We start from the raw sequence: 23001 nt of genomic DNA, 5'->3' as shown, positions 1-23001 counted from the left end.
ACATGGTGTGAGTTTTAAACCACTGGGTCCGGGACTCAAACTGGTTGACTACATGGGAGTCCAGCAACGTAACCATTATGCCATCTGCAGATCCCATGAGTTCTTTTCTTAAACCCATTCTGCTTTTAGTATTTTCTTAGGAAAAGATAGTTTAGGAACTTTCCAGAACACTTGGTGAGAAGCTGAGGAGTGGCGGTTGCCCAAGTTGCGCACAACTACATCCACCTTCCGTCTCCCCCTCCCCAGCCTCAGCCCACTAACTGGCTGTAGAAAATGGTGAAAGAAACGACTTACTATGATGTTTTGGGGGTCAAACCCAATGCTACCCAGGAAGAATTGAAGAAGGCTTACAGGAAACTGATCTTGAAGTACCACCCTGAGAAGAATCCAAATGAAGGTGAGAAGTTTAAACATATTTCTCAAGCTTATGAAGTTCTCTCTGATGTGAAGAAAAGGGAATTAAATGACAAAGGAAGAGAGCAGGCATTTAAAGAGGGTGGAGCAGGTGGTGGTTTTGGAGCCCCATTGGGCATCTTTGATATGTTTTTTGGAGGAGGAGGAAGGATGCAGAGAGAAAGAAGAGGTAAAAATGTTGTACATCAGCTATCAGTAACCTTAGAAGATTTATATAATGGTGCAACAAGAAAACTGGCTCTGCAAAAGAATGAGATTTGTGGTGTTACTGATAGGAGCATGCCTTTCTATCAGATGCCTGATCTTGCAAGACCACCATTAAAGTCTCTCTTCCCTGGACTTCGTGTCTCCATGTCTATTCTTTGGCATTGCATGGGTGAGTGTGCGTCTCACATGCGCACACACCCAGAGTGTTTTTCAGGTTGCCAGAGCTGGAAGTCAAACAATGTGGTTGGCCATATGAGATCCTGCTCCTTTAACCACTAGGCTATGGAGCTGGTTCAAGAGGGACTTTTCATAGAGCTGGCAGAACAGTTTTACCAGGCAGAGAAACAGAGTTCAGAAGATTCAAAGTTTTCCCTGGAAGGAAGACTCCTAGGTTTAGAGGTGCTTTTGAGTTTCGAATAATAAAACGGTAGATATAGAAGAAACTGCATCCCAAGAGCTCAATCACATCTCAGTCCAGATGAGAACCATGAAGCCCAGGGAGGCAGCTATGACTTGCTCTGGATGGAGCCAGGACTCTGTATTTCCTGAATTCTTTTATTTATTTTTGTTTTTGTTTTAGAGAGGTCTTTTGGTACAGGGCTTGTGTGCTTATTGGAGAGGCAGAGAGAGACAGAGACAGAAAGCGAGAAATCAACCCCCAGGGGGATGACCATGCCACCATCCCTTCTCCTCTGTTCTCCTCTCAGGATTTTGGGTACACACACACACACATGGTGTGAGTTTTAAACCACTGGGTCCGGGACTCAAACTGGTTGACTACATGGGAGTCCAGCAACGTAACCATTATGCCATCTGCAGATCCCATGAGTTCTTTTCTTAAACCCATTCTGCTTTTAGTATTTTCTTAGGAAAAGATAGTTTAGGAACTTTCCAGAACACTTGGTGAGAAGCTGAGGAGTGGCGGTTGCCCAAGTTGCGCACAACTACATCCACCTTCCGTCTCCCCCTCCCCAGCCTCAGCCCACTAACTGGCTGTAGAAAATGGTGAAAGAAACGACTTACTATGATGTTTTGGGTGTCAAACCCAATGCTACCCAGGAAGAATTGAAGAAGGCTTACAGGAAACTGATCTTGAAGTACCACCCTGAGAAGAATCCAAATGAAGGTGAGAAGTTTAAACATATTTCTCAAGCTTATGAAGTTCTCTCTGATGTGAAGAAAAGGGAATTAAATGACAAAGGAAGAGAGCAGGCATTTAAAGAGGGTGGAGCAGGTGGTGGTTTTGGAGCCCCATTGGGCATCTTTGATATGTTTTTTGGAGGAGGAGGAAGGATGCAGAGAGAAAGAAGAGGTAAAAATGTTGTACATCAGCTATCAGTAACCTTAGAAGATTTATATAATGGTGCAACAAGAAAACTGGCTCTGCAAAAGAATGAGATTTGTGGCAAATGTGAAGACCGAGGTGGTAAGAAAGGAGCAGTAGAGTGCTGACCCAATTGCCGAGGTACTGGAATGCAAATAATTCATCAGATAGGACCTGGAATGGTTCAGCAAATTCAGTCTGTATGCATGGAGTGCCAAGGCCATGGAGAGCGGATCAGTCCTAAAGATAGATGTAAAAGTTGCAATGGAAGGAAGATAGTTCGAGAGAAAAAGATTCTAGAAGTTCATATTGACAAAGGCATGAAAGATGGCCAGAAGATAACATTCCATGGTGGAGGAGACCAAGAACCAGGACTGGAGCCAGGAGATGTTATCATTGTACTAGATCAGAAAGGTCATGCTGTTTTTACTGGGTGAGGAGAAGACCTTTTCATGTGTGTGGACATACAGCCAGTTGAAGCATTTTGGGGCTTCCAGAAGCCAATTTCTACTCTCAACAACTGAACCATAGTCATCACCTGTCATCCAGGTCAGATTGTCAAGCATGGAGATATCAAGTGTGTGTTAAATGAAGGCATGCCAATTTATCATAGACCATGTGAAAAGGGTTGCCTAATCATTGAATTTAAGGTAAACTTCCCTGAGAATGGCTTTCTGTCTCCTGATAAATTCTCTTTGCTGGAAAAACATCTACCTGAAAGGAAGGAAGTAGAAGAGACAGATGAACTAGTGACCAGGTAGAACTGGTGGGCTTTGATCCAAATCAGGAAAGACGGCACCATTACAATGGAGAAGCATATGAGGATGATGAACATCATCCCCGAGGTGGTGTTCAGTGTCAGACCTCTTAATGGGACCAGTGAATAACACTGCTAGCATTTTATATGCAGTAGTGAATGAGTGAAAAACTGTAATCACAATGTACTCACTACTTGCTATGTTTTTGTTTTAATATTCATCTATAGTAGTGTTTTTAAAAGTTAAATGAAGAATAAATGCAAATATAAAAGCTGAAAAGAAAAAAAAAAAGAAAAAGTAGTTTAAATTCCTGGGCTTTCCCCTTTTGTACTATGGTTATAATCTGTATTATAAAGTTTTCATACTGGCTATAAATTTTTTGGTTCTTGTGATAAAGTTAACATAATTTCCTTTAAAAATTTTTTTTCTTTAGTTTTTTGCAATAGGGCACATGCACTCACTAGAGAGAGACACAGAGAGAGGGAAATCATCCCCAGGGGGAATAGCCATACCACAATCCCTTCTCCCCCATTGTCTTCAAGGGATTTGGGGCACACATGCACACACACTTGGCATGATTTTCAAGCTGCCATGTCTGGGACTTGACCCCCATAGTCGGCCATGGGGGATCCAATACCTTTACCACCATGCCACCTGTTGGCCTAACATCATGTACTTTTAAAGAAAATTGAAGAAAAATATGAGCCCATAGATAATGTGGATGAATAATTGTTTCATCTTTTTTTTCTTTCAGTGAATCTGTATGTGTGGTGATTGACTAACCTCAATCCAGGCAAAATATTTAGGCTGTGCTGGTCCTGATGCCTAGTAAACCATGACCTCTAGATCTCTGTGTGAGGCTCCATATAACTGCGCTGTCCCTGATACTCTCCTTGTCCACATTATTTATCTCCTGCTTCTTCTGTTGTTGAAGTTTTCTTGCCTCTGAGCCTCCCCTTCCTCCCCTTCTCTCTCATTTTTTCCAGTAGACAGTCTCTACAATTATTCTATTTTGTAAAGGACTTTTTTTTCCCCCCCTAAATCTTGATCAGCTTTGCACATGATTCTCCCTCTTTTGAAAACAGTGCTTGGAACTGGCCCCTGGTGGGTGGTTGGGACAGTGTATCCCACATGGCCAACCGTGCAGTTTGTGTCCCAGGCCTGAAGGTTTGGAAAGTATACCAGTTGAGTGTGTGTGTGTGCCCAAAATTCTGAAAGGGGGAAAAGATGGGGAGAAGGGATTGCAACATGACCATGCCTATGGGAGATGCTTTCTCACTTTCTCTTTCTCTCTCTCTGGCAAGCTCATGCACCCTCTAACAAAAATTTTAAAATAAAACAAAACCAAAATAGCACTTGGATTTGCCTCTGAGTACCCCGAAGCCCCAGTGAGTGAGTTTGGGTAGTGCTGACACCACCTTCTGTTTCCAAGGATGGGCACTGTATTCTCCTAGGCATAATATTTAGTTAGTTATTTTTGGAGAGATTTTTGGCTGTAGGGTGTATGCACTCACTAGAGAGACAGAGAGATAGAAAGCAAGAAATCACCCCCTAGGGGGGATGGCCATGCTGTAGTCCTTTCTCTTTCATTCTCCTCTTGAGGTTTAGGGCACACATGCACGTGTGCCTGGTGTGAGTTTCAAGCCACCAGGTTTGAGACTCGAACTGCAATTGACAATGTGGGAGTCTATGCAACCTGTTGGTCCCCTAGTCATAGTATTTAACATCTGTAATGAGTGACCCTAGTTATCCATTGAGAGTCAGCCCTAGGTTCTTAATGAAACTACTGGGGAAGAAATGTTCTCTTCTCATAAGGGAGGCTAGACCAGGAGGATGGCAGCCTCGAGCAACTGATGGCCATCTCTGCCATATCTTGAGATCTCTCTTGAGAAAGGAATCAAGAAGGGGAACGTAGAGCCAAGAGATGTTATCCTTTATTCCTCGTCTTTAGCTGAGCCTGAAGCCAGATGTACCTCTGAACTTCCCAGTTAAATGAACCAATATGTTCTTTTTTGCTTAAACCAGTTTGAACTGACTTTCAGTCCCTAGCAACCTAAAGCATACTTATTAATGCATGACCGTACCACTATAGTCCTTAAAAAGTATTCATGCCTTTCTGTTATAAGCAGAATAAACCCAGCCTTCTCTGGTCATCTTCAGAGTCTTTTGTGATTTGCCCATTTTAGCCTATGCCTCCACTCCTTTGCAATTCAGCTGACATTCTTGCTGCGGTACTTTATTGGCATTTCTTGACTCACCTTGCATTTTTACCCCTTGTTACCTTTGTCTTGCCACTCCCACTATCATTCCATCTAGAATGTTCTGACCCACATATTGAGATTCTATTTGTACTTTAAGACCTAACTCAAATGCCACCTTCTCTAGTAAGCCTTTTCTGGTCCCTTTGTTGGGAACTCTTGCCACCTTTGCATTTTCTTGACTGTTTACTTAAACTTCTATCATAACACAGCAGAACCTGTCTTGTCTTCCTAATCAAGAGATTATCTTTATATCCCTGCTCCAACTCCCAAGCCTAGAATAGAGCAGGCATATGTAGATCATGATTTACCAGTTTTCTTCGATAGTCAAGTGCCTGCTTCCTCCATGTGGCAGTGTTTGACTTATTTTTGTTTCTCCAGGATACCCTAACATGGCGAAGTATCATGCACATGGTAGACACTGAGTCAAGTTCTCCTAATGGAGTGGATCTGGTCTCAGAGGCTTCCACAGTCATTTTCGTATTGCTTTTGGTGGTTCTAAATCAGTTTCAACTATTGGTTTTAATAATTGCATCTGTGACTTTTCATTCCACCCCTTCGGTTCCACTTCCTTTGACGTCCCTTGCCTGCTCTAGCTGCCTTTGAGCGATGTGCGGTGGTGTTTGCAAAGATCTAAATGAAGGCAAAAGCAAACACCTGGTGAACAATTCTTCAGGCCCTTGGGCTTCGGCGAGAGGTATCTGAAGGCAGATCATAGCTTTTCTTTCTTGCTGGCTGAGGGTGAAAGTCTGTGATAGCTCCTAAGACAGCCTGGGAATGATTTTCCTGAAATGTTTTTTTGATAGTTTCCATTTGGTTTGATACCTTCCACTGAACTTGCATCTGTGAATAAATTAGAATAAAAAGTGGTATCCCCACTTTAGAAAACATCGTTCAGTGGGACCTCCCCTTCTATCATGATCATCGTCCCTGCCTGAGTGCCTGCTGATATACTTGACCCAGGTCTAAGATCCAGAAAAAAAAGTCTTATATATATATACACATATATATACACACACACACACACACACACGTATATATGTATATATCAAACATATATGGTGGATATTCAGTTATGTCTTTGTATGTACTTGTACATGTCAAACTTTTTGTTTCCTAGGTTTCTTGGCAAGGTGAAACTAGCAGACTTTATACTCATGAATTATTCTCAGGTTACTGGGTGCAGCTGCTGTTTACACATCCTGGTGATATTTGTGACTCTGCTATTTTTAGATTTGACCAACATAACTAAGCAACTCCTCCTTGCCAACCACTAGACTAAGTTCTTTCACATACATTAATTCTGTTGTCTTCTTTAATCTTCAGCCTCCCTCTGACATGTATGAGTCATCTATTGCCATGTTATAAGTTATCCCCAGACTTAGTGGCTGAAAACCACAGTATATTTTATCTCATGGTTTCTTTCCCTGGATTAGGAATCCAGGTGTGGGTTATCTGGGTCTCCTGGCTCTGGGTCTCTCTAAGAAGACTCGACTCGAGTGGATACAGATCCCAACTCACTGATGCAGTTGTTGGGCAGAGTTCATTTCCTCGGGAGCTGCTGGCTGGAGACCTCCCTGTGTTCCTTGTCACTTGAATCTCTCCATAGAACATCTCGTAGCACATGGGCTCCAACAAGCTGAGCAGTGAGAGCGAGAGCACGGCAATACCAACAAAATGAAAGTCACCATTTTTATAACCAAGTCTGGGAGGTGACACCATATCACCATATTTTATTTGTTAGAAGCAAGTTGTTAGGCCCAGTTTACACTTACAGGGAGGGGATGACACAAAGACATGGAAACCAGGAGGCAGATAGCACTGGGGATCGTATCAGAGGTCTACCAGTGGAGAAACAGGAATTATAATTTTACATGATAAAATTAAAGTGATGTGGGAAAAACATATATGTATTTTTTTAAAAGAGATTTTTGCTATAGGGCACATGTGCTCTCTGGAGAAACAGAGAGAGATAGACAGAAAGTGAGAAATCACCCTTCAGGGGGGATGGCCATGTCTCAGTTCCTTCTCCTCCATTCTCCTCTTGGGATTTTGGGCATGCATGCACATGTGGCTGAGCAGTGAGAGCGAGAGCACGGCAATACCAACAAAATGAAAGTCACCATTTTTATAACCAAGTCTGGGAGGTGACACCATATCACCATATTTTATTTGTTAGAAGCAAGTTGTTAGGCCCAGTTTACACTTACAGGGAGGGGATGACACAAAGACATGGAAACCAGGAGGCAGATAGCACTGGGGATCGTATCAGAGGTCTACCAGTGGAGAAACAGGAATTATAATTTTACATGATAAAATTAAAGTGATGTGGGAAAAACATATATGTATTTTTTTAAAAGAGATTTTTGCTATAGGGCACATGTGCTCTCTGGAGAAACAGAGAGAGATAGACAGAAAGTGAGAAATCACCCTTCAGGGGGGATGGCCATGTCTCAGTTCCTTCTCCTCCATTCTCCTCTTGGGATTTTGGGCATGCATGCACATGTGACTGGCATGAGTTTGAAGCCACTGGGTCTGGGATTCAAGCCATGAACAACTATGTGGGAGTCCAGTGATGTAAACATTACACCATTTTCTGGCCCGAAATATATATGTATTGCATCATGCATGATAAAAATTCATGTCTCTGAATAGTATTTTTGAAGCACCAATTCGTACATGTGTTCTGCCTTCTTATTGGTTAGACTTTCCTCTCTCTGCCTCTATTCCTACAGAGCTTCTCTATACGGAATATCATCTGGGGACCAGCAGCCTTATCTGGGAGCTTGCTGGAAATGCAGAATCTCAGGCCCCAGTCCAAGCCTATGGAGTCAGAATCTGCATCCCTAATGGATTCATGTGTATGTTAAAGCTTGAGAAACACTACTCTGGAAGGTCTTCTAGGGTTCTCTCTGATTTTTGGTATTCCTGTGCTCTTCTGGCTGCTGGCCCTGCTGGTCGTTGGCCTTTCAGGAGTGAAGACTATGTCCTTCTATCCCTGTATTATTTCAAAGCCAGAGTAAATGAAGCCTGCAGTGAAGGCTTCTTACTGCCTATACTATTTTGCATAAACAGCAACAGGATAAGCATAATGATTTAAAATCAAGCAGGAAATATTGGTATGGATAATTGTAGACAGCAGACAACTAAAATGAAAACTGACATTTGGCTCTAAAGTGAACTACAGCAAATCTGCCCAGAAAGTAAGCCTTCCTAAATTATATTTTATTTAGGCAACCTAGATGACTCTCAAAAGCATTATGCTATGTGAAAGATACACATCAAAAGGCACAAAGGACCACGTGTTATATGATTCCATTTCTGTGAAATTATAGAAAAAAGGCAAAACTTTAGTAATAGAAAGTATTTCAGTGGTGATGAAATATTTTGTGATAACTATGTTCTTCATCTTAACCGTGGTGGTAGATACGTGGCATATACACATGAAAACTCATCAAATTGTACATTTAACATTGCTGAATTTTATTTATGTAAGTTAATCTTCAATAAAGCTGATTTAAAAAAGTAAATGAGAGTTAGTAGGATTGTCAATTGAGTATAGTTTCTCTGTCTAATTTTCCGAGGCCCAGAATCCTGGGACTCATTTGCATTGATTAGAATAACTCATCAGAGAAGGATGCTATTTAAAAGATTTCTTGGTATCTGATGTTGACAGAGAATGGAAATTATTTCTCCTTTGAAGTCCTACAGAGAAAACCCATACTTAGAAAATTGTTATAATTTCCATCATTTAAAGCAGTCCTAAAAGTCACACTCCAAGGATGATGCCATTGAACTTTCTATTTTGATTTCCTGGACTTCTTTAACCTTCCTCAAAAAGGAACATAGAAATAATAGCTCTCATGTTTTGAGCAGTAACTGTAGGCCAGAAAGTCTACTTAATGCTTTTTTTTTTTTCCTTTTTTTGGACTGGATGGTGCATGTCCTTGCCAGAGAGACAGAGAGAGAAAGGAGAAAACACTACCCATGGGAGGTGGTCATGCCACAATCTCTTCTCCACTTCTTCTTTCTGGGATTTTGACATGCATCCATGCAGGCACACTGTTTCTCAGGCTGCCAGGTCTGGAACACGAACCACATCATTGGCCATATGGAATCCAGCTGCTTTATCTACCAGTCCACAGGATTGGTCTGCTTCACTTTCTTTCTTTTGCTTAATCTGCATGGCAATTCTGTAAAGTAGGCACTGCTGCCCTCTTAGTTTATAGAAGAGTCAAATTGAGAGAGGTTAGACAACTCGTTCAAGAGACAATTAGTATTTAAATTGGGGATGATCTAATGCCAAAGCCACTCAAACTATCTTTATTTCTTCACTTATTAGAAAATGCTCCTGGGACCAGCAGTTAGCGTAATGGCTATATCTCCCATGTAGTTGACCGCGGTTCGAGTCCTGAACCTGGTGGCTTAAACTCACGCCAGGCGCGTGTGCGTGCGTGCCCAAGATTCCGAGAGGAGAATGGAGGAGAAGGGATTGCAGCGTGGCCATCCCCTCTGGGGGGTGATTTCTCGCTTTCTGTCTCTCTGTCTCTCTCTTTCTGGTGAGCTCACGCACCCTATAGCAAAAACCTCTCAAAAAATTTTAAAAAAAAATTAAAAAAAAGAAAAGAAAATGCTCCTGTGGCATCTTACTTAAGCTCTAAAATGGGTTATCCCTGAGTTTCTGGCTGAAGGACAACTCTGCGTCCACAGTTACACATGGTTCCTCTAGTTTCTTCTGGAATCTCTTGAGTCTCCAACACCTTCAAATCTCTATAGATTAGAGTCAAACACATCTACTGCTGAAAACCTATAGAAAGAGTCCTGCTACCTCTAGCAATTATTACCCAAACAGGGAATTGCTTCAAAAAGAGGAATTTTCTTCTGGTTTCCAGAACCATGATTGAAGAGAAAAGAGCCTTAGAGAGGGCAGGGCTTTGGTGGTGGTTTGTGGCCATGGGATTTCCCCAGGGGGAGCCCTCAGTAGTCACGGGGCTGGTTGTTTTGTAGAACAGGTGTGTAATGATGATGCAAAGGAAGGTACAGAGGGGGAGGTGCTGGTCCAGTGTGCTTTGGCCCCATACACAGCTGGTGCTGAAAGCTGCTGTTCAGCCATTAACCTCACACATGTCTGGAAACGGTGGCAGCAATGGTGGGGGAATCTCTCCCAGTCAGTAGACATGTTACCTCTGAAGTATAATAAAAAGACTCTGAGTTGGATTCTCGGAGTCTGAAACGTCAAAGACGACTATCTGTCTGCTATGAGATAGAGCAGTGCTGCTGAGGTGCTGCACACGGACCTGCATGTTGGTACAGCCCCCTTGCCTGCTCCATCCTCCATCTGAGCCAGATGGCTGAGAGCACCATGAAACCAGAGTCAGAGTTCACCCCACCACCCTCACCCCAGGGAAAATTCTTACCCAAGCAGCAGGCAGTAACATTGACCTCTTGTGCTAATGAGTGAATGGTTAGAAAAGGATGTGGGGAGAAGTGAAAATGAGGCAGTTTGCACCTCCACGGGAGACCTCAAATGTGAGTTAGAGAGCGCTGTGTGACCACACAAACTGCATAAGGTTTGCAGAGCTCAGAAGAGCTGTACCAGGCAAGGAACGGTTTACAGACTGCATGAACAGGGTCCTTAGAAGTCCTCCTCCCAAAGTATTGGCATTTCAGGGGAGAGACCAAGGCCAGCCTTAGCAGTGTAATCGATCACAATCTGAGGTCAGGTAAGGAAGGAAACTTTTACTTGGTCATTTTTATACCAAGAAATCCCAACATTAAATATGATTGTCAATTTCTTTTGTAATTACGGAAAACAAAGCCTAGCAACCCAAATAAAGCTCAGAATTTGCTCCAGAAACTTACCTTTCTGAATTATTTTTGAATCTTAATAATTTCCCATTAACACAGAAAAATCTCTAAATTATACTGCAGAATTCCAAATCTAACTTTTTTAAAAGTTTCCTGAAGAGATATGTTAACTTGGTTTAATTTTTTTCTTTATTCATGATGCTAGTGCATGTGTGCATGCATGTGAGAAAAGGAGAGAGAGAGAGTGAGAGAAAAAGAGAGAGATGAGCACCCTCGGCAGGTTCTGGTCATCTATGACCCTTTCTTCCAGTCTTCCACCCCGTTAGGTCCTGGGCATTTGCATGTGTGTCTGGTATGTTTCATGGTGCCCGGGTTAGGGATCTGAACTGCAGTGGCCATGTGGGGTCTGGCTTCTCTTGAACGGTGTGTTATTGTTGCACCATGGAGCCACTCCTAAAGTCAGGTTTTCAAAAGTCAAGAAATTTTCTCTGGAAAAATTTATCTAAATTTTAAAATGTATCTAAATTTTTAAAAAATTATCTAAAATTTAGATAAAATTCAAATTTTATCTACAGTGTCTGTACGTCCCCCTACTTTCACCAAAGTATCACAAAGTTAGTCAAAAGCAGTCTTCAGGCTAGGTCTAAAACACCTGGTTTGTTTTACTTCTAGCGGCCTTCAGTTCCAATCCAAGAGCAATGGGCCACTGTTGGAGTCCTAGTGTATGACCACAGAGAGGAGGTATTTCAATTTGAACAGAAGCAACATTTTAATCCAAGTATTTTATGTACATGCATGAAAACATAGTTTATGTGTGCAAAAGTGAGCATCAAATCCATTATTCAGACACACACAGCATCTGTTTTATGGGACCTCTGGCCCTTTGCTTGGAAGGACCCTGTGCTTGGTTTCATGCTCTGCTGTGGTCATCAGTAGTTTCTTATTAATTTTAGAATGTTGATGGCCCCCCCATTTTCATTTCACTGGGCTCTGGGAATAATGTAGCCAGTCTAGACACACATAAAAGTTGCTTTGACCTGATTCATTTGACTTGTGATCTGTATTTTCAGTTGGCATCGAAGACAGAGGTGTAGATAGACCCCCAGCAGTAGGATGGTCATATTTTTCGATGATTTTCAAAGGTGAGAAGTTGTTTATCATGTAATTCACGGAGGAAGGAAGGAAGGAAGGAAGCACACAAAAATGATTTTTGTTTATGTCCAAGTCTGTAGAGTGGAAATTATACCCCCATTGGAATATGGAAGAATCAAACCCAATGTGATACAATATGTGTGTGTGTGTGCATGCGTGTGTGTGTGTGTGTGTATGAAATAAGCATCATGAAAAAAACTGAAAGAACAGGTTTATTTGGAGAGCAAATATGTATGTAATGTGTCAATAGCTCAATATAAAGACATTTCTCTGTAATTATTTAATTATTTTATCGTCAAGACAATTATTTCAGCAATTCTAATAAACAGCAGAATCTGTGCAAAGGTCTGAGCATGGCTATTCTTTGTAAGAATAGCAAAAGCATTTTCTTCTGAATTAGAAAGCATCATTTTTCCAGGGACCAGCAGTTAGTGTATTGGCTATGTCACTGGACTCCCATGTAGTTGACAGTGGTTCAAGTCCCAGGCCTGGTGGCTTAAAACTCACACCAGGTGCATGTGCATGTGTGCCCCAGATCCCAAGATGAGTATAGAGAAGGAGAGACTGCCGCATTGCCATTCCCCCAGGTGGGTGATTTTTTGCTTTCTGTCTCTCTCAGTCTTTCTGGTGAGCACACGTGCCCTACAGCAAAAAATCTCTCCAAAAAAGGCATCTTTTTTCCTGCCTTTCTTCCAAAGAATGGTAGAGAATAGTCTATACAGAAATACCATAAAATGCCTATTTCCATTTATTAAGAGAAATACACATCTCATTACAGGGCATGGTCCTCTGTACAGGAGGGGAGAGAGTGTGATTCTAAAAGGGTAAGTTGCCAAGAAAGCAAGTTCTTTAGAGATACTCATGAGGCAGGGAAAAGGCTTCATAGGCAAGGAAGTGGTCACCTACACCTTCAAGGCCATGCAGGGTTTGGAATCCTGGCTACAGAACAGAATCGCCTGGAGCACTTAGGAAAACACTGATGTCTGCACCTCATCCTATTCTAATTAAATAAGCCCCTGGAACACTCAGGCAAGAGTATTTCTAAAAAGTATTGCTGGTGATTATTATTTACAATCAGAGTTAAGAACCATGTGGCCTTTGCATACACTTAAAAAAGATTTGGTCTGGGACCAGCAGTTGGCATAATGGCTACATTGCTGGACTCCCATGTAGTCGACTGCAGTTTGAGTCCCGGACCCGGTGGCTTAAACCCACGCTGGGCACATGTGTGTGTGTGCCCAAGATGCCGAGAGGAGAATGGAGGAGAAGAGATTGTGGTGTGGCCATGCCCCGGGGGGAGTGATTTCTCACTTTCTGTCTCTCTGTCTCTCTCTGTCTTTCTGGGGAGCACATGTGCCCTACAGCAAAAACCTCTAAAAAATAAATTATTAAAAAAAAGATTTGGGCTACATCAAAATCACATAGGTATCTATTTTGAAAATTTAAAAATTAAATATATATTTATATCTATATATATTTAAACACAAACACTGTTTATATAGAATTATTTCTATGTAATGTATTAATTATAGGTAATTAAAATATTTTATAAATAATTTAAGGATCCCTCTCTAAAGTTAAACACTTCCAAGAAATACCAAGATATTTAAGAAATGAAAATACTTTTTAAGAAAGACATTTCACTAATTTTAGAAAATTCAAAGGATGAGTCCAAATTTAAAAGTCCTTGGGACCAGCAGATGGTATAATGGTTATGTCACTGGACTCCCACATGGCCCACCACAGTTCAAATCCTAGACTCAGTGACTTGCAACTCACACCAGGTGCATGTGCGTATGTGCCCAAAATCTCGAGAGGAGAATGGAGGAGAAGGGATTGCAGGGGAAGGATGATTTTTACATTTTGTTTCTCTTGTCTCTCCAGTGAGCACACATGCCCTATAGCAAGACAAATCTCTCTTTTAAATTGAAGTTCCTTAAACTGAGAAATGGGTAGGGCAAGTAGTGTTCTTCCTGATTTGGAATACTTTGTAGATATAAAAATATCTCCCTCCATTAAAGAAAAGAGAAAAAAATTAGCTGGACCAAAATTTAAGAGTAAAGCATTTGGAAACTAACTTATATTTTTTGGAATGCCTCCTTTAATAATATACTTTACATAAATATAAAAAATTTCCTGTAGTGCACATGTGCTTGGAGAGAGAGAAAGAGAAAGTGAGAAAGTATCCTCAGGGGGTTGGGGGTGGCCACATGGACATCCCTTTTTGTCCATTTTCCTCTCAGGATTTTGGGCACACACCTACACACGTGCCCAGTGTCTTTTTCAGTCTGCTGGGTCCAAGACACAAAATACATGGTTGACCATGTGGCATCCAGCTGCCTTAACCACCATGCTACCAGCTGGCATAATAATATATGTTTTTAAAAAAACTCCACTAGGGACCAGCAGTGGGTGTAATGGCTATGTCGCTGAACTCCCATGTAGTCGACTGTGGTTCAAGTCCTGGACCCAGTGGCTTAAACTCATGCTGGGTGCGTGTGTGTGCATACCCAAGATCCCGAGAGGAGAATGGAGGAGAAGGGATTGTGGCATGGTCATCCCCCCAGAGGGTGATCTCTCACTTTCTGTCTCTCTGTCTCTCACTGTCTTTCTGGAGAGCACACATGCCCTACAGCAAAAAAACTCTCCAAAAAACCCCAAAAACAAACAAATAAAACCAAATAAAAACTCCACTAAACATTTTTATAAATAAATACCTAAAATTCCAGTAATCCTCCAGCAGAAACTTTTCCCCAATAACTGAGTTTGAGGGTAAAGGTATTCTTAAAGATTGCACAAGTCTATAAAGGGTGGCAGAAAGATGGTTATTAAGAAAGAAGGCAGGCAGGAGAGAAAAAGAGGAGATATACAAGCTGTAAGAATCCCTTTACTTACTTCCTGTTTCTATGCTGGATAAGTCTGTTGTGGGCAGAGTTGTGACAAAAAGTCTCATCTTTATATACATAACCCTGGAACCACATCATCAGAGAAAGGCCAACGCATAAAGGTTTGGATCTTTCCCTTTTGTATGTGTGCACCTTAGTTGTACCCTGTAACGGAATCTAATCGCCGAAGATGCTGTACAGACTGACTTAGTGGGGCCAGCAGGTGGTGTAGTGGTTAAGGTGCTGGACTCCCAAATGACTGATTGAGGTTCAAGTTCCAGACCTGATGGCTTGAAAATCACACTGGGTACATATGCTTGGGTGCCCAAAATTCCAGGAGGAGTATGAAGGAGAAGACACTGTGGTGTGGCCATCCCCCTGGGGGGCTGATTTCTCACTTTCCCTCTCACTGTTTTTCCCTGTCTCTCTCCAGCAAATGCACACATCCTTGGGTAAAAGCCTTAAAAACAAAAACAAACAAACAAATAAAAAGACTAACTTGCTTTCATTGCTGGTAGAACACCACTAACATCTGTGTCATTAAAGGGGATATTTGGAAGCATCATTTAAGAATTGAGATAAGAGTTACAATGATTACATCCTTTTCCGGGAAGAGCTTGAAGAACATGAGGATAAGCAAAACTGAAAATAAACCCAGATGAAAACAAGTATCATCAATATTCTAAAGAATTTCCAAACACACTAAAAAATACAATAGTCAAAATATCAGGCACCCTAAGGAAATCATTACTCTATTAAACTTAGAATATTCTCCAACATTAGTGAGACAAATGAGGGGGAAAACAAAACACCTCAAAATAAGTCTAGCACTGATTATTACTTAACCAAGCAATAAGCAATGCCAACATTTTTTCTTCTAATGAAGAGTTCAACTATAAAAAGAGCTATATTTCTGAAGTACCCGTTTTCACAATGTCCTAGTGTATTTTAAATCCAAATGAGATGAACTGGTATGCGAATTTAAAGCTTTAGAACACTAACTTGTTTTTAATTCTAGCCCAAAACATTAGGCTGAATGTTTCTCTCCTTGTTTGATGCCAAGAACCAGATGTAGGAACCAGTTAAATTGCACGGTCCATCCTTTGTCTCTGCACACTTCAATTTGATCAAGGAAATACTTCTTAGCATCCTCCTCATTTCGCCCCACTGTTAGGGCATCCCGAATATATTCGATATCTTCTTTGCTTGTTAACTGGGGAATTCCTGTCATCAGCATCATGGAGAATAGGATGATCAGTAGATTTGTGTGATGACGAAGGGCTAGATAAGCCTTAACACAGACATCCTGGAAAGGAGAGGAAAACGCTGTTACTTCATTACAGCCACGGAGCAGGCTGAAGGCCACTGGGTTACGCTGGGATTTTCACGGCTGGGATTTTCATTATCTGTCTATGAACAGATATTATCACACACGCTAGGTCCCTACTTCAGATGAAGTAGGGAGAGCTTAATGAGAACAAATCATGTTTGTCATCTCTTAAACACCTCGATGTATTATAGTCACATAAATCCAGAATGTGCTCAAGGAAAACTAATTGATTACATTTCATCTTGCTTTTTACTTTACCTTTTTTAGTTCAATTTCTTTCCTAGGAAATTAAGGGTGGAGAGTTCCATAGTCTCTGAAGAAGAATGAGTCACACGTTGGACACATACTAAAATCAATAAACTTTATGTAAGCATAAATAATGTTTGCCAAGAGCTCATGAAATCCAAAGAAATGACGAGAATGTGGTGTTTGAGATTTCATTTTCATCTTTGTTTTACACTCTGTTCTAGCCTAAGAAAACAGATGAATTGGCTTTGTATTGTCTCTCAAAATTGTTGAATGAATTCTGGAATTTTAATGCAAATTCTACATACTGAGTGAAAGAGCTTTTAAAAAATGCTGTGGCTGATACCTCCCCAAAAAGCTTTGGAGCAGGTAATGCAGATGAGAAGAGTCCAGTTAGTAAGCAACAGTTAGGGTTATACCATTTCAACTGCCCAGAAGCATAGAAAGAGATCTAAGGCTCCTCGTTTTACAACATGAGAATAACCCAGTCTAACTATCACGACTTGGTAAAGATAACATGTTAAAGACAACTAAAGTTAATGATTACAACTATAAATATTTAAAATAAAATAGCGAGTAAAATGTCAAAAGAATAACATACTATTGTCAAATAGGGATTATTCTAAGACTGCAAGATTAGTTCATCATATAGTATTGCATTAACATCCATTTCTGATTTTTTTTTTTTTAGAAGTATCTCTCTTTTAGGGACCAGCAGTTAGCGTAATGGCTATGTTGCTGGACTCCCATGTAGTCGACTGCAGTCTGAGTTCTGGACCTGGCAGCTTGAACTCATGCCGGGCGTGTGTGCATGTGTGCCCAAGATCCAGAGAGGAGAATGGAGGAGAAGAGATTATGGCGTAGCCATCCCCCCCGGGGGGGGGAGTGATTTCTCGCTTTCTGTCTCTCTGTCTCTCTCTGTCTTTCTGGCAAGCGCACATGCTCTATAGCAAAAACCTCTCAGAAAAAAAAAAGAAGTATCTCTCTTTTTAAAATTTATTTATAACTTTTCATGGAAGTGAGAGATGGAGAGTCAGAGACAAGGAGAGAGAGAAAAAAAACACCTTCGACAGGGTTTCACAGCATGATTTCCTCCCCGCCTTCCCAGCCAGCCCGGATCATGACATTCACAGCCTGACTGTGAATCAAACCTGCAATCTTCCATATGGATCTGGCACGGCTTGAGCAGCATGTTACTGCTGCACCGCCAAGCCAGCCCTTATTTCTCGTTTCTCTTTTAGGGACCAGCAGTTAGCGTAATGGCTATGTTGCTGGACTCCCATGTAGTCGACTGCAGTCTGAGTTCTGGACCTGGCAGCTTGAACTCATGCCGGGCGTGTGTGCATGTGTGCCCAAGATCCAGAGAGGAGAATGGAGGAGAAGAGATTATGGCGTAGCCATCCCCCCCGGGGGGGGGAGTGATTTCTCGCTTTCTGTCTCTCTGTCTCTCTCTGTCTTTCTGGCAAGCGCACATGCTCTATAGCAAAAACCTCTCAGAAAAAAAAAAGAAGTATCTCTCTTTTTAAAATTTATTTATAACTTTTCATGGAAGTGAGAGATGGAGAGTCAGAGACAAGGAGAGAGAGAAAAAAAACACCTTCGACAGGGTTTCACAGCATGATTTCCTCCCCGCCTTCCCAGCCAGCCCGGATCATGACATTCACAGCCTGACTGTGAATCAAACCTGCAATCTTCCATATGGATCTGGCACGGCTTGAGCAGCATGTTACTGCTGCACCGCCAAGCCAGCCCTTATTTCTCGTTTTTAAAAAAGGAACATGTAACTTAATATGTCATTGAAATGTAACAGTGTGAAGAATTATCTGAAATGATCAAACTAATCCTACATAATGAAATACTAGAAAAGAAACAAACTACAAAGTCAGAAAAGTGAAGGTAAAACTATCAGTATTTACAAATGACATAGTTATCTTCTTGTAACGTAGGCAAGGAGAAAAACTCAAATATTATTGTAACTAGTGTTTAATAAACTTTGCTTTTATTAAAGTTGATACATTGAATGATATATATTGAAGTCTCTAGTTGGAAAGTACAATGAAAAAAATGAATGCTGGGAATAATGGTAACAGCAACATGATATCTAGGATAAACACATGTAAAAACACAAAGAACCATTTTTAAAAACTGTTAAACTTGGTATTAGCAGATGGTGTAGTGGTTATATCAATGGACTCCCATGTAGTAGACCATAGTCCAAGTCCCAGACCTGTCAGTTTAAAACTCACACTGGGCACTCATATGTGTGTGTGTGTACCCAAAATCCCAAGAGAAGAGTGGAGAAAGGACTGCAGCATAGCCATCCCTCCGGTTGTGGGGTGGAAGGGGGGGCGGGTGTGATTTCTCATTTTCTGTCTGTCTCTCTGGTGAGCACATGTGTCCTATAGCAAAAATCTCTCTTAAAAAACAAAAACAAAAACCATGTTAAACTTTATTGAGTCATGTAAAAGAATACTTAAATACCTGGAGTTCCTCAGTGATAGAACTGCTTATTTCAAAGGTGAAACTCATTCTCAGATTAATCCATAAACATAATGACATTTCTTTTCTTTTTTTTTTTTTTTTTTTTTTTTGAGGGGTTTTTGCTTCTGGCGCGTGTGTTTTTTTTTTGAGAGGTTTTTGCTATAGGGCGTGTGTGTTCACCAGACAGACAAAGAGCAACAGAGAGACAGAAAGTGAGAAATCACCCCCAGTGGGGATGGCCACATCGCAATCCCTTCTCCTTTGTTCTCCTCTCGGGATCTTGGGCACACACGCACACGCACCCAGTGTGAGTTTCCTATAAGCCACTGGGTCCAGGATGCAAACCGTGGTCGACTACATGGGAGTCCAGCGACATAGCCATTACGCTAACTGCTGGTCCCAAGATAATGACATTTCAATAAAAATTTTTCTTGGGTGTTTAAATTCAGATATGATTTTAAATTAATCTGGAATGGTTAGGGCCCAAGAGGATATTGTGAAAAGATATAATAATGAAAACCAATGCTTGTCATACTAGATAGTAAAACACTTGATGTAACTCCAATATTAAAAAGAGTATGAAACAATATTCTTTTTTAAAAAATAAAATAATAAAAGAACTCTGTGGAACATAAAGAAAAATCAATAGGTTCAAAAATTTTCAATAAAACACTAGCAAACCAAATCTAACATCACATCAAAAGTTTATATATCATGAACAAATGGGATGTATTCCAGGAATGCAAGAGTGGTTCAACAGATGCAAATCAGTCAATGTAATACGTCACATCAACAGAATGAAGAAAAAAGTATGATCATCTCTTTAGATGCAGAAAAATGATTTGATAAAATTCAACATCCTTCATGGTAAAAACCCTCAACAAATTATAGAAGATGTACCTCAACACAACAGAAGCATACATGACAGCTCTACAGCTAACATAATAATGAATAAGGAAAAGCTGAAAACTTTCTTTCTAAAAACTAGAACAAGACCAAGAATGCCCACCCTGACCACTTTATTCAATACAGTACTGGAAGTCCTACCAGAGCAATTAGGCAAGAGAAAGAAAGCAGTATCTTTTCAATATACCAATGCTGAACTAGATGAAAAGGAAATTTAAAAATCAGGGCCAGCAGGCGGCACAATGATTGAAGCAGTGGGATTCCCACATGGCCGACCATGGTGTGAGTCCCGGTCTTGGTGGCTTGCTTTCTCACTTTCTCGCTCTCTCGCTCTCTTTCTTTGTCTCTCTCTGGTCAAATTAAAATAATAATAATAATGAATAAAATTTAATAAACGTTTCTTTAAAAACTTTAAAGAGTCACTTTCTTAATAGCTACAGAAATTGTCTAGGAATAAATTTAACTAAGGTGGTGAAAGATCTCTATAAATGAAAACTATAAAACACTGATGAAAGAAACAGAAGGTTCAAAAGAAGGGAGTGACGTTGTATGTTTACGGATTGGAAGAATAATTCATGTTAAAATGTCCATTACTACTAAATGAAATATATAGATTCAATGCAATATCTATAAAAATACCACCGGCATTCTTTACAGAAATAGAAAAAAGTCATAAAATTGGAATGGAACCACAAAAATCTTAGAAAATCAAAGCAGTCCTGAGCGAAAAGAATGAAACTGGAGGCATAACACTACCAGATTTCAAAACATATCACAAAGCTACAGTGACAAAAGTAGCATGGTACTGACATAAAAACAAACACACTGACCAACAGAACTGGATAGAGAACTCAGAAATACATCCATGTAGACATAATTACTTGATTTTTTGATAACAGTGCCAAGCACATTGAATGGGAAAAGGTTAGTCTCGTCAACAAATGATGTTAAGAAAACTGGATATTTATTTCCAGAAAAATGAAACTAGACCCCTGTCACTCACCATTTTCAAAAATCAACTCAAAATGGATGTAAAACCTCAATCTGTGAAAATACTGGAAGAGGGCTGGCTCTGCAGCTTCATGGTTAAGGCAGCTAGATCTCACATGGCTGACCATATGTTTTGAGTCCTGGACCCAGTAGCTTAAGAAACACACAGGTGCATGTGTATATGTGTCCAAACTCTCTAAAAGAGAGAGAGACAAGGATAAGGGATTGTGGCATGACTATTCCCCATAGGGGGTGCTTTCTCCTCTCCTGTCTCTGTCTTTCTCTGGCAAGAACTTGTGCCCTCCAGCAAAATAAATAAATAATGCTAGAAGAAAACAGAGGAAATGCTTTAGGATATTGGTCTGGTTGGTCTGGAAATTTTTTTTTTTTTTAGTTAAGACCTCAAAAGTACAGGTAATATAAGTAAAGAATAAACAGACAGGATTCTACCAAACTAAAAGTCTGCATAGCAAAGGAAACAATCAGTGGAATGAAGAGGCAAAATGTAGAATGAGAGAAAATATCTGCAAATCATTCATTTGACAAAAGAGTAATATCTAGAATTCAAACAACTCAGCAGCAAAACAAAACAAAACAAAACAAAACAAAACCCAAAACCCCGAAACCCAAAAACCCAAAAAACCCCAAGCCCACAAAAAATAAAACTCAGATTAAAATATGGGAAAATGATCTGAGTTGAAAAATTTTAAAAGAAGACATACAAATATATTTTAAAATGGTCAACATTACTAATCATGCAAATCAAAGCACAATTAGGCCGAGCCATGGTGGTAACAGTAGCATGATTCTCTGCATTGTTGGAAGCCATATGAGAGATCAGGGCTTGGCTCCCAGGTGACCTGTACGTGCTGAGTATATACATACACGCCCACGATCCTGGCTGGCTGGGAAGGGCTGGGGCATAACATGGCATGAAACTTCGTTGAGGAGGGTGCCTATTCTCTCTTTTTTATAAAATGAATTGTTTAAAATCAGTAAAACCACAACAAGATACTATCTTAATAGCAGTTAGAATGGTTATCATCAATAAGACAAAATATAACAAATGGTGTGAGGATGTAGAAAAATAAATATTATGCCCTATTTGGGGAATGTAAACCAATATGGCCATTATGGACAAAAGTATGGGGTTTGCTTGAAAAGTTAAAAATAGAACTCCTTCATGCTCAGTAATCCCACTACTAGATATATAATATCACAAAAGAAAGAAAAGTAGTATCTCAAAGAGATACCTGTACTCCCATGTATTCACAATAGTCAAGATAGAAATCAATCCAAGTGTTCATCAACAGATGGACAGATGAAGACCATGTGGTACATATAACGAATGAAGTACTATTTCATCATTAAAGAGAATGTCTGTCACTGGAGGCAACTAGGCAAGTCTGGAGGACATTATATTAAATGAAATAAACCAGACAAAGAACAATACCCTACTTTCTCATTCATATGTGGAAGGTTAAAAACGAAAACCAACTAACAGAAGGAAAGAAGAGAACAGCGGTTACTAGCAGCAGGAGAAGCTAGTGGGTAAAGAGAATGGGGAGATGTTGGTTAACGAAATATAAAATTACAATAAGATACGAGGAGTAAGTCTAGTGTTCTATAGCACAGTAGGGTGACCGTAGTTAAGAATAATTTATAATTTAATAATTTATGTATTTCAAAATAGGTAGAAGAGAGGATTTTAAATGCTCCCAATACAAAATAAGGACAGATAACTGAGGTGAAAAATTATCCTGATTTATCATAATACATATATTTATATACTGAAAAACCACACTGTGCCCCATAAATATGCACTATTGTTGTGTCAATTAAAAACAACTGAGAAAACTTTAAAAAAGAAAGTTCAGAGATGTACCTAAGCATGTAATAAGATAAATAATAAAGGTTACTTCTCAACTCGGTAGGGGAAAGATCCATTTTTGATAAATGGGGCTAGAACAACTAGCTCATCATTTGGGAGAAAAATTAAGTTAAAATTTTTACTTCATGTAATATGCCAGAATAAATTCCATATGAATTAAAAATTTAAATGTTAAAAAGGGCAAATATTTAAATAATCATGGGCATGGGAAAGGACTTTATGAAGATGACTTTCAGGATGAAATTTATGAAGAAAAGATGGAGCATTTATAGAAACTTAAGACTATTTTTTTTTTGAGAGTTTTTTTTTTTTTTTTTTTTTTTTTTGTTTAGGGGGGGATATCCTTCCACA

At 40.1% G+C, this 23001-nt stretch overlaps 1 protein-coding gene and 1 pseudogene across 3 annotated transcripts in view; one reads left to right on the top strand and one right to left on the bottom strand.

The window, feature by feature from the left end:
* Positions 1-1623: 1623 nt before the first annotated feature.
* Positions 1624-2865, top strand: LOC102472882 (dnaJ homolog subfamily A member 1 pseudogene; annotated as a pseudogene).
* Positions 2866-15198: 12333 nt separating this feature from the next.
* Positions 15199-23001, bottom strand: part of PIK3CG (phosphatidylinositol-4,5-bisphosphate 3-kinase catalytic subunit gamma) — a 43033-nt gene continuing 35230 nt past the window's right edge. For all 3 annotated transcript variants that reach the window (XM_027769334.1, XM_027769335.1, XM_027769336.1), the window contains exon 12: positions 15199-16112. In XM_027769334.1, coding sequence (XP_027625135.1) covers positions 15834-16112 — 279 coding nt within the window. In that variant the 3' untranslated portion in view covers positions 15199-15833. The remainder of the gene's footprint in view (positions 16113-23001) is intronic.

Source organism: Tupaia chinensis, unplaced genomic scaffold (genome assembly GCF_000334495.1).
Source record: "Tupaia chinensis unplaced genomic scaffold, TupChi_1.0 Scaffold149256_1, whole genome shotgun sequence".
In the NCBI taxonomy this organism is placed as follows: Eukaryota; Metazoa; Chordata; class Mammalia; order Scandentia; family Tupaiidae; genus Tupaia; species Tupaia belangeri.
The sequence above is the reverse complement of the archived record's forward strand: the minus strand, read 5'-3'. Positions and strand labels throughout refer to the sequence as shown.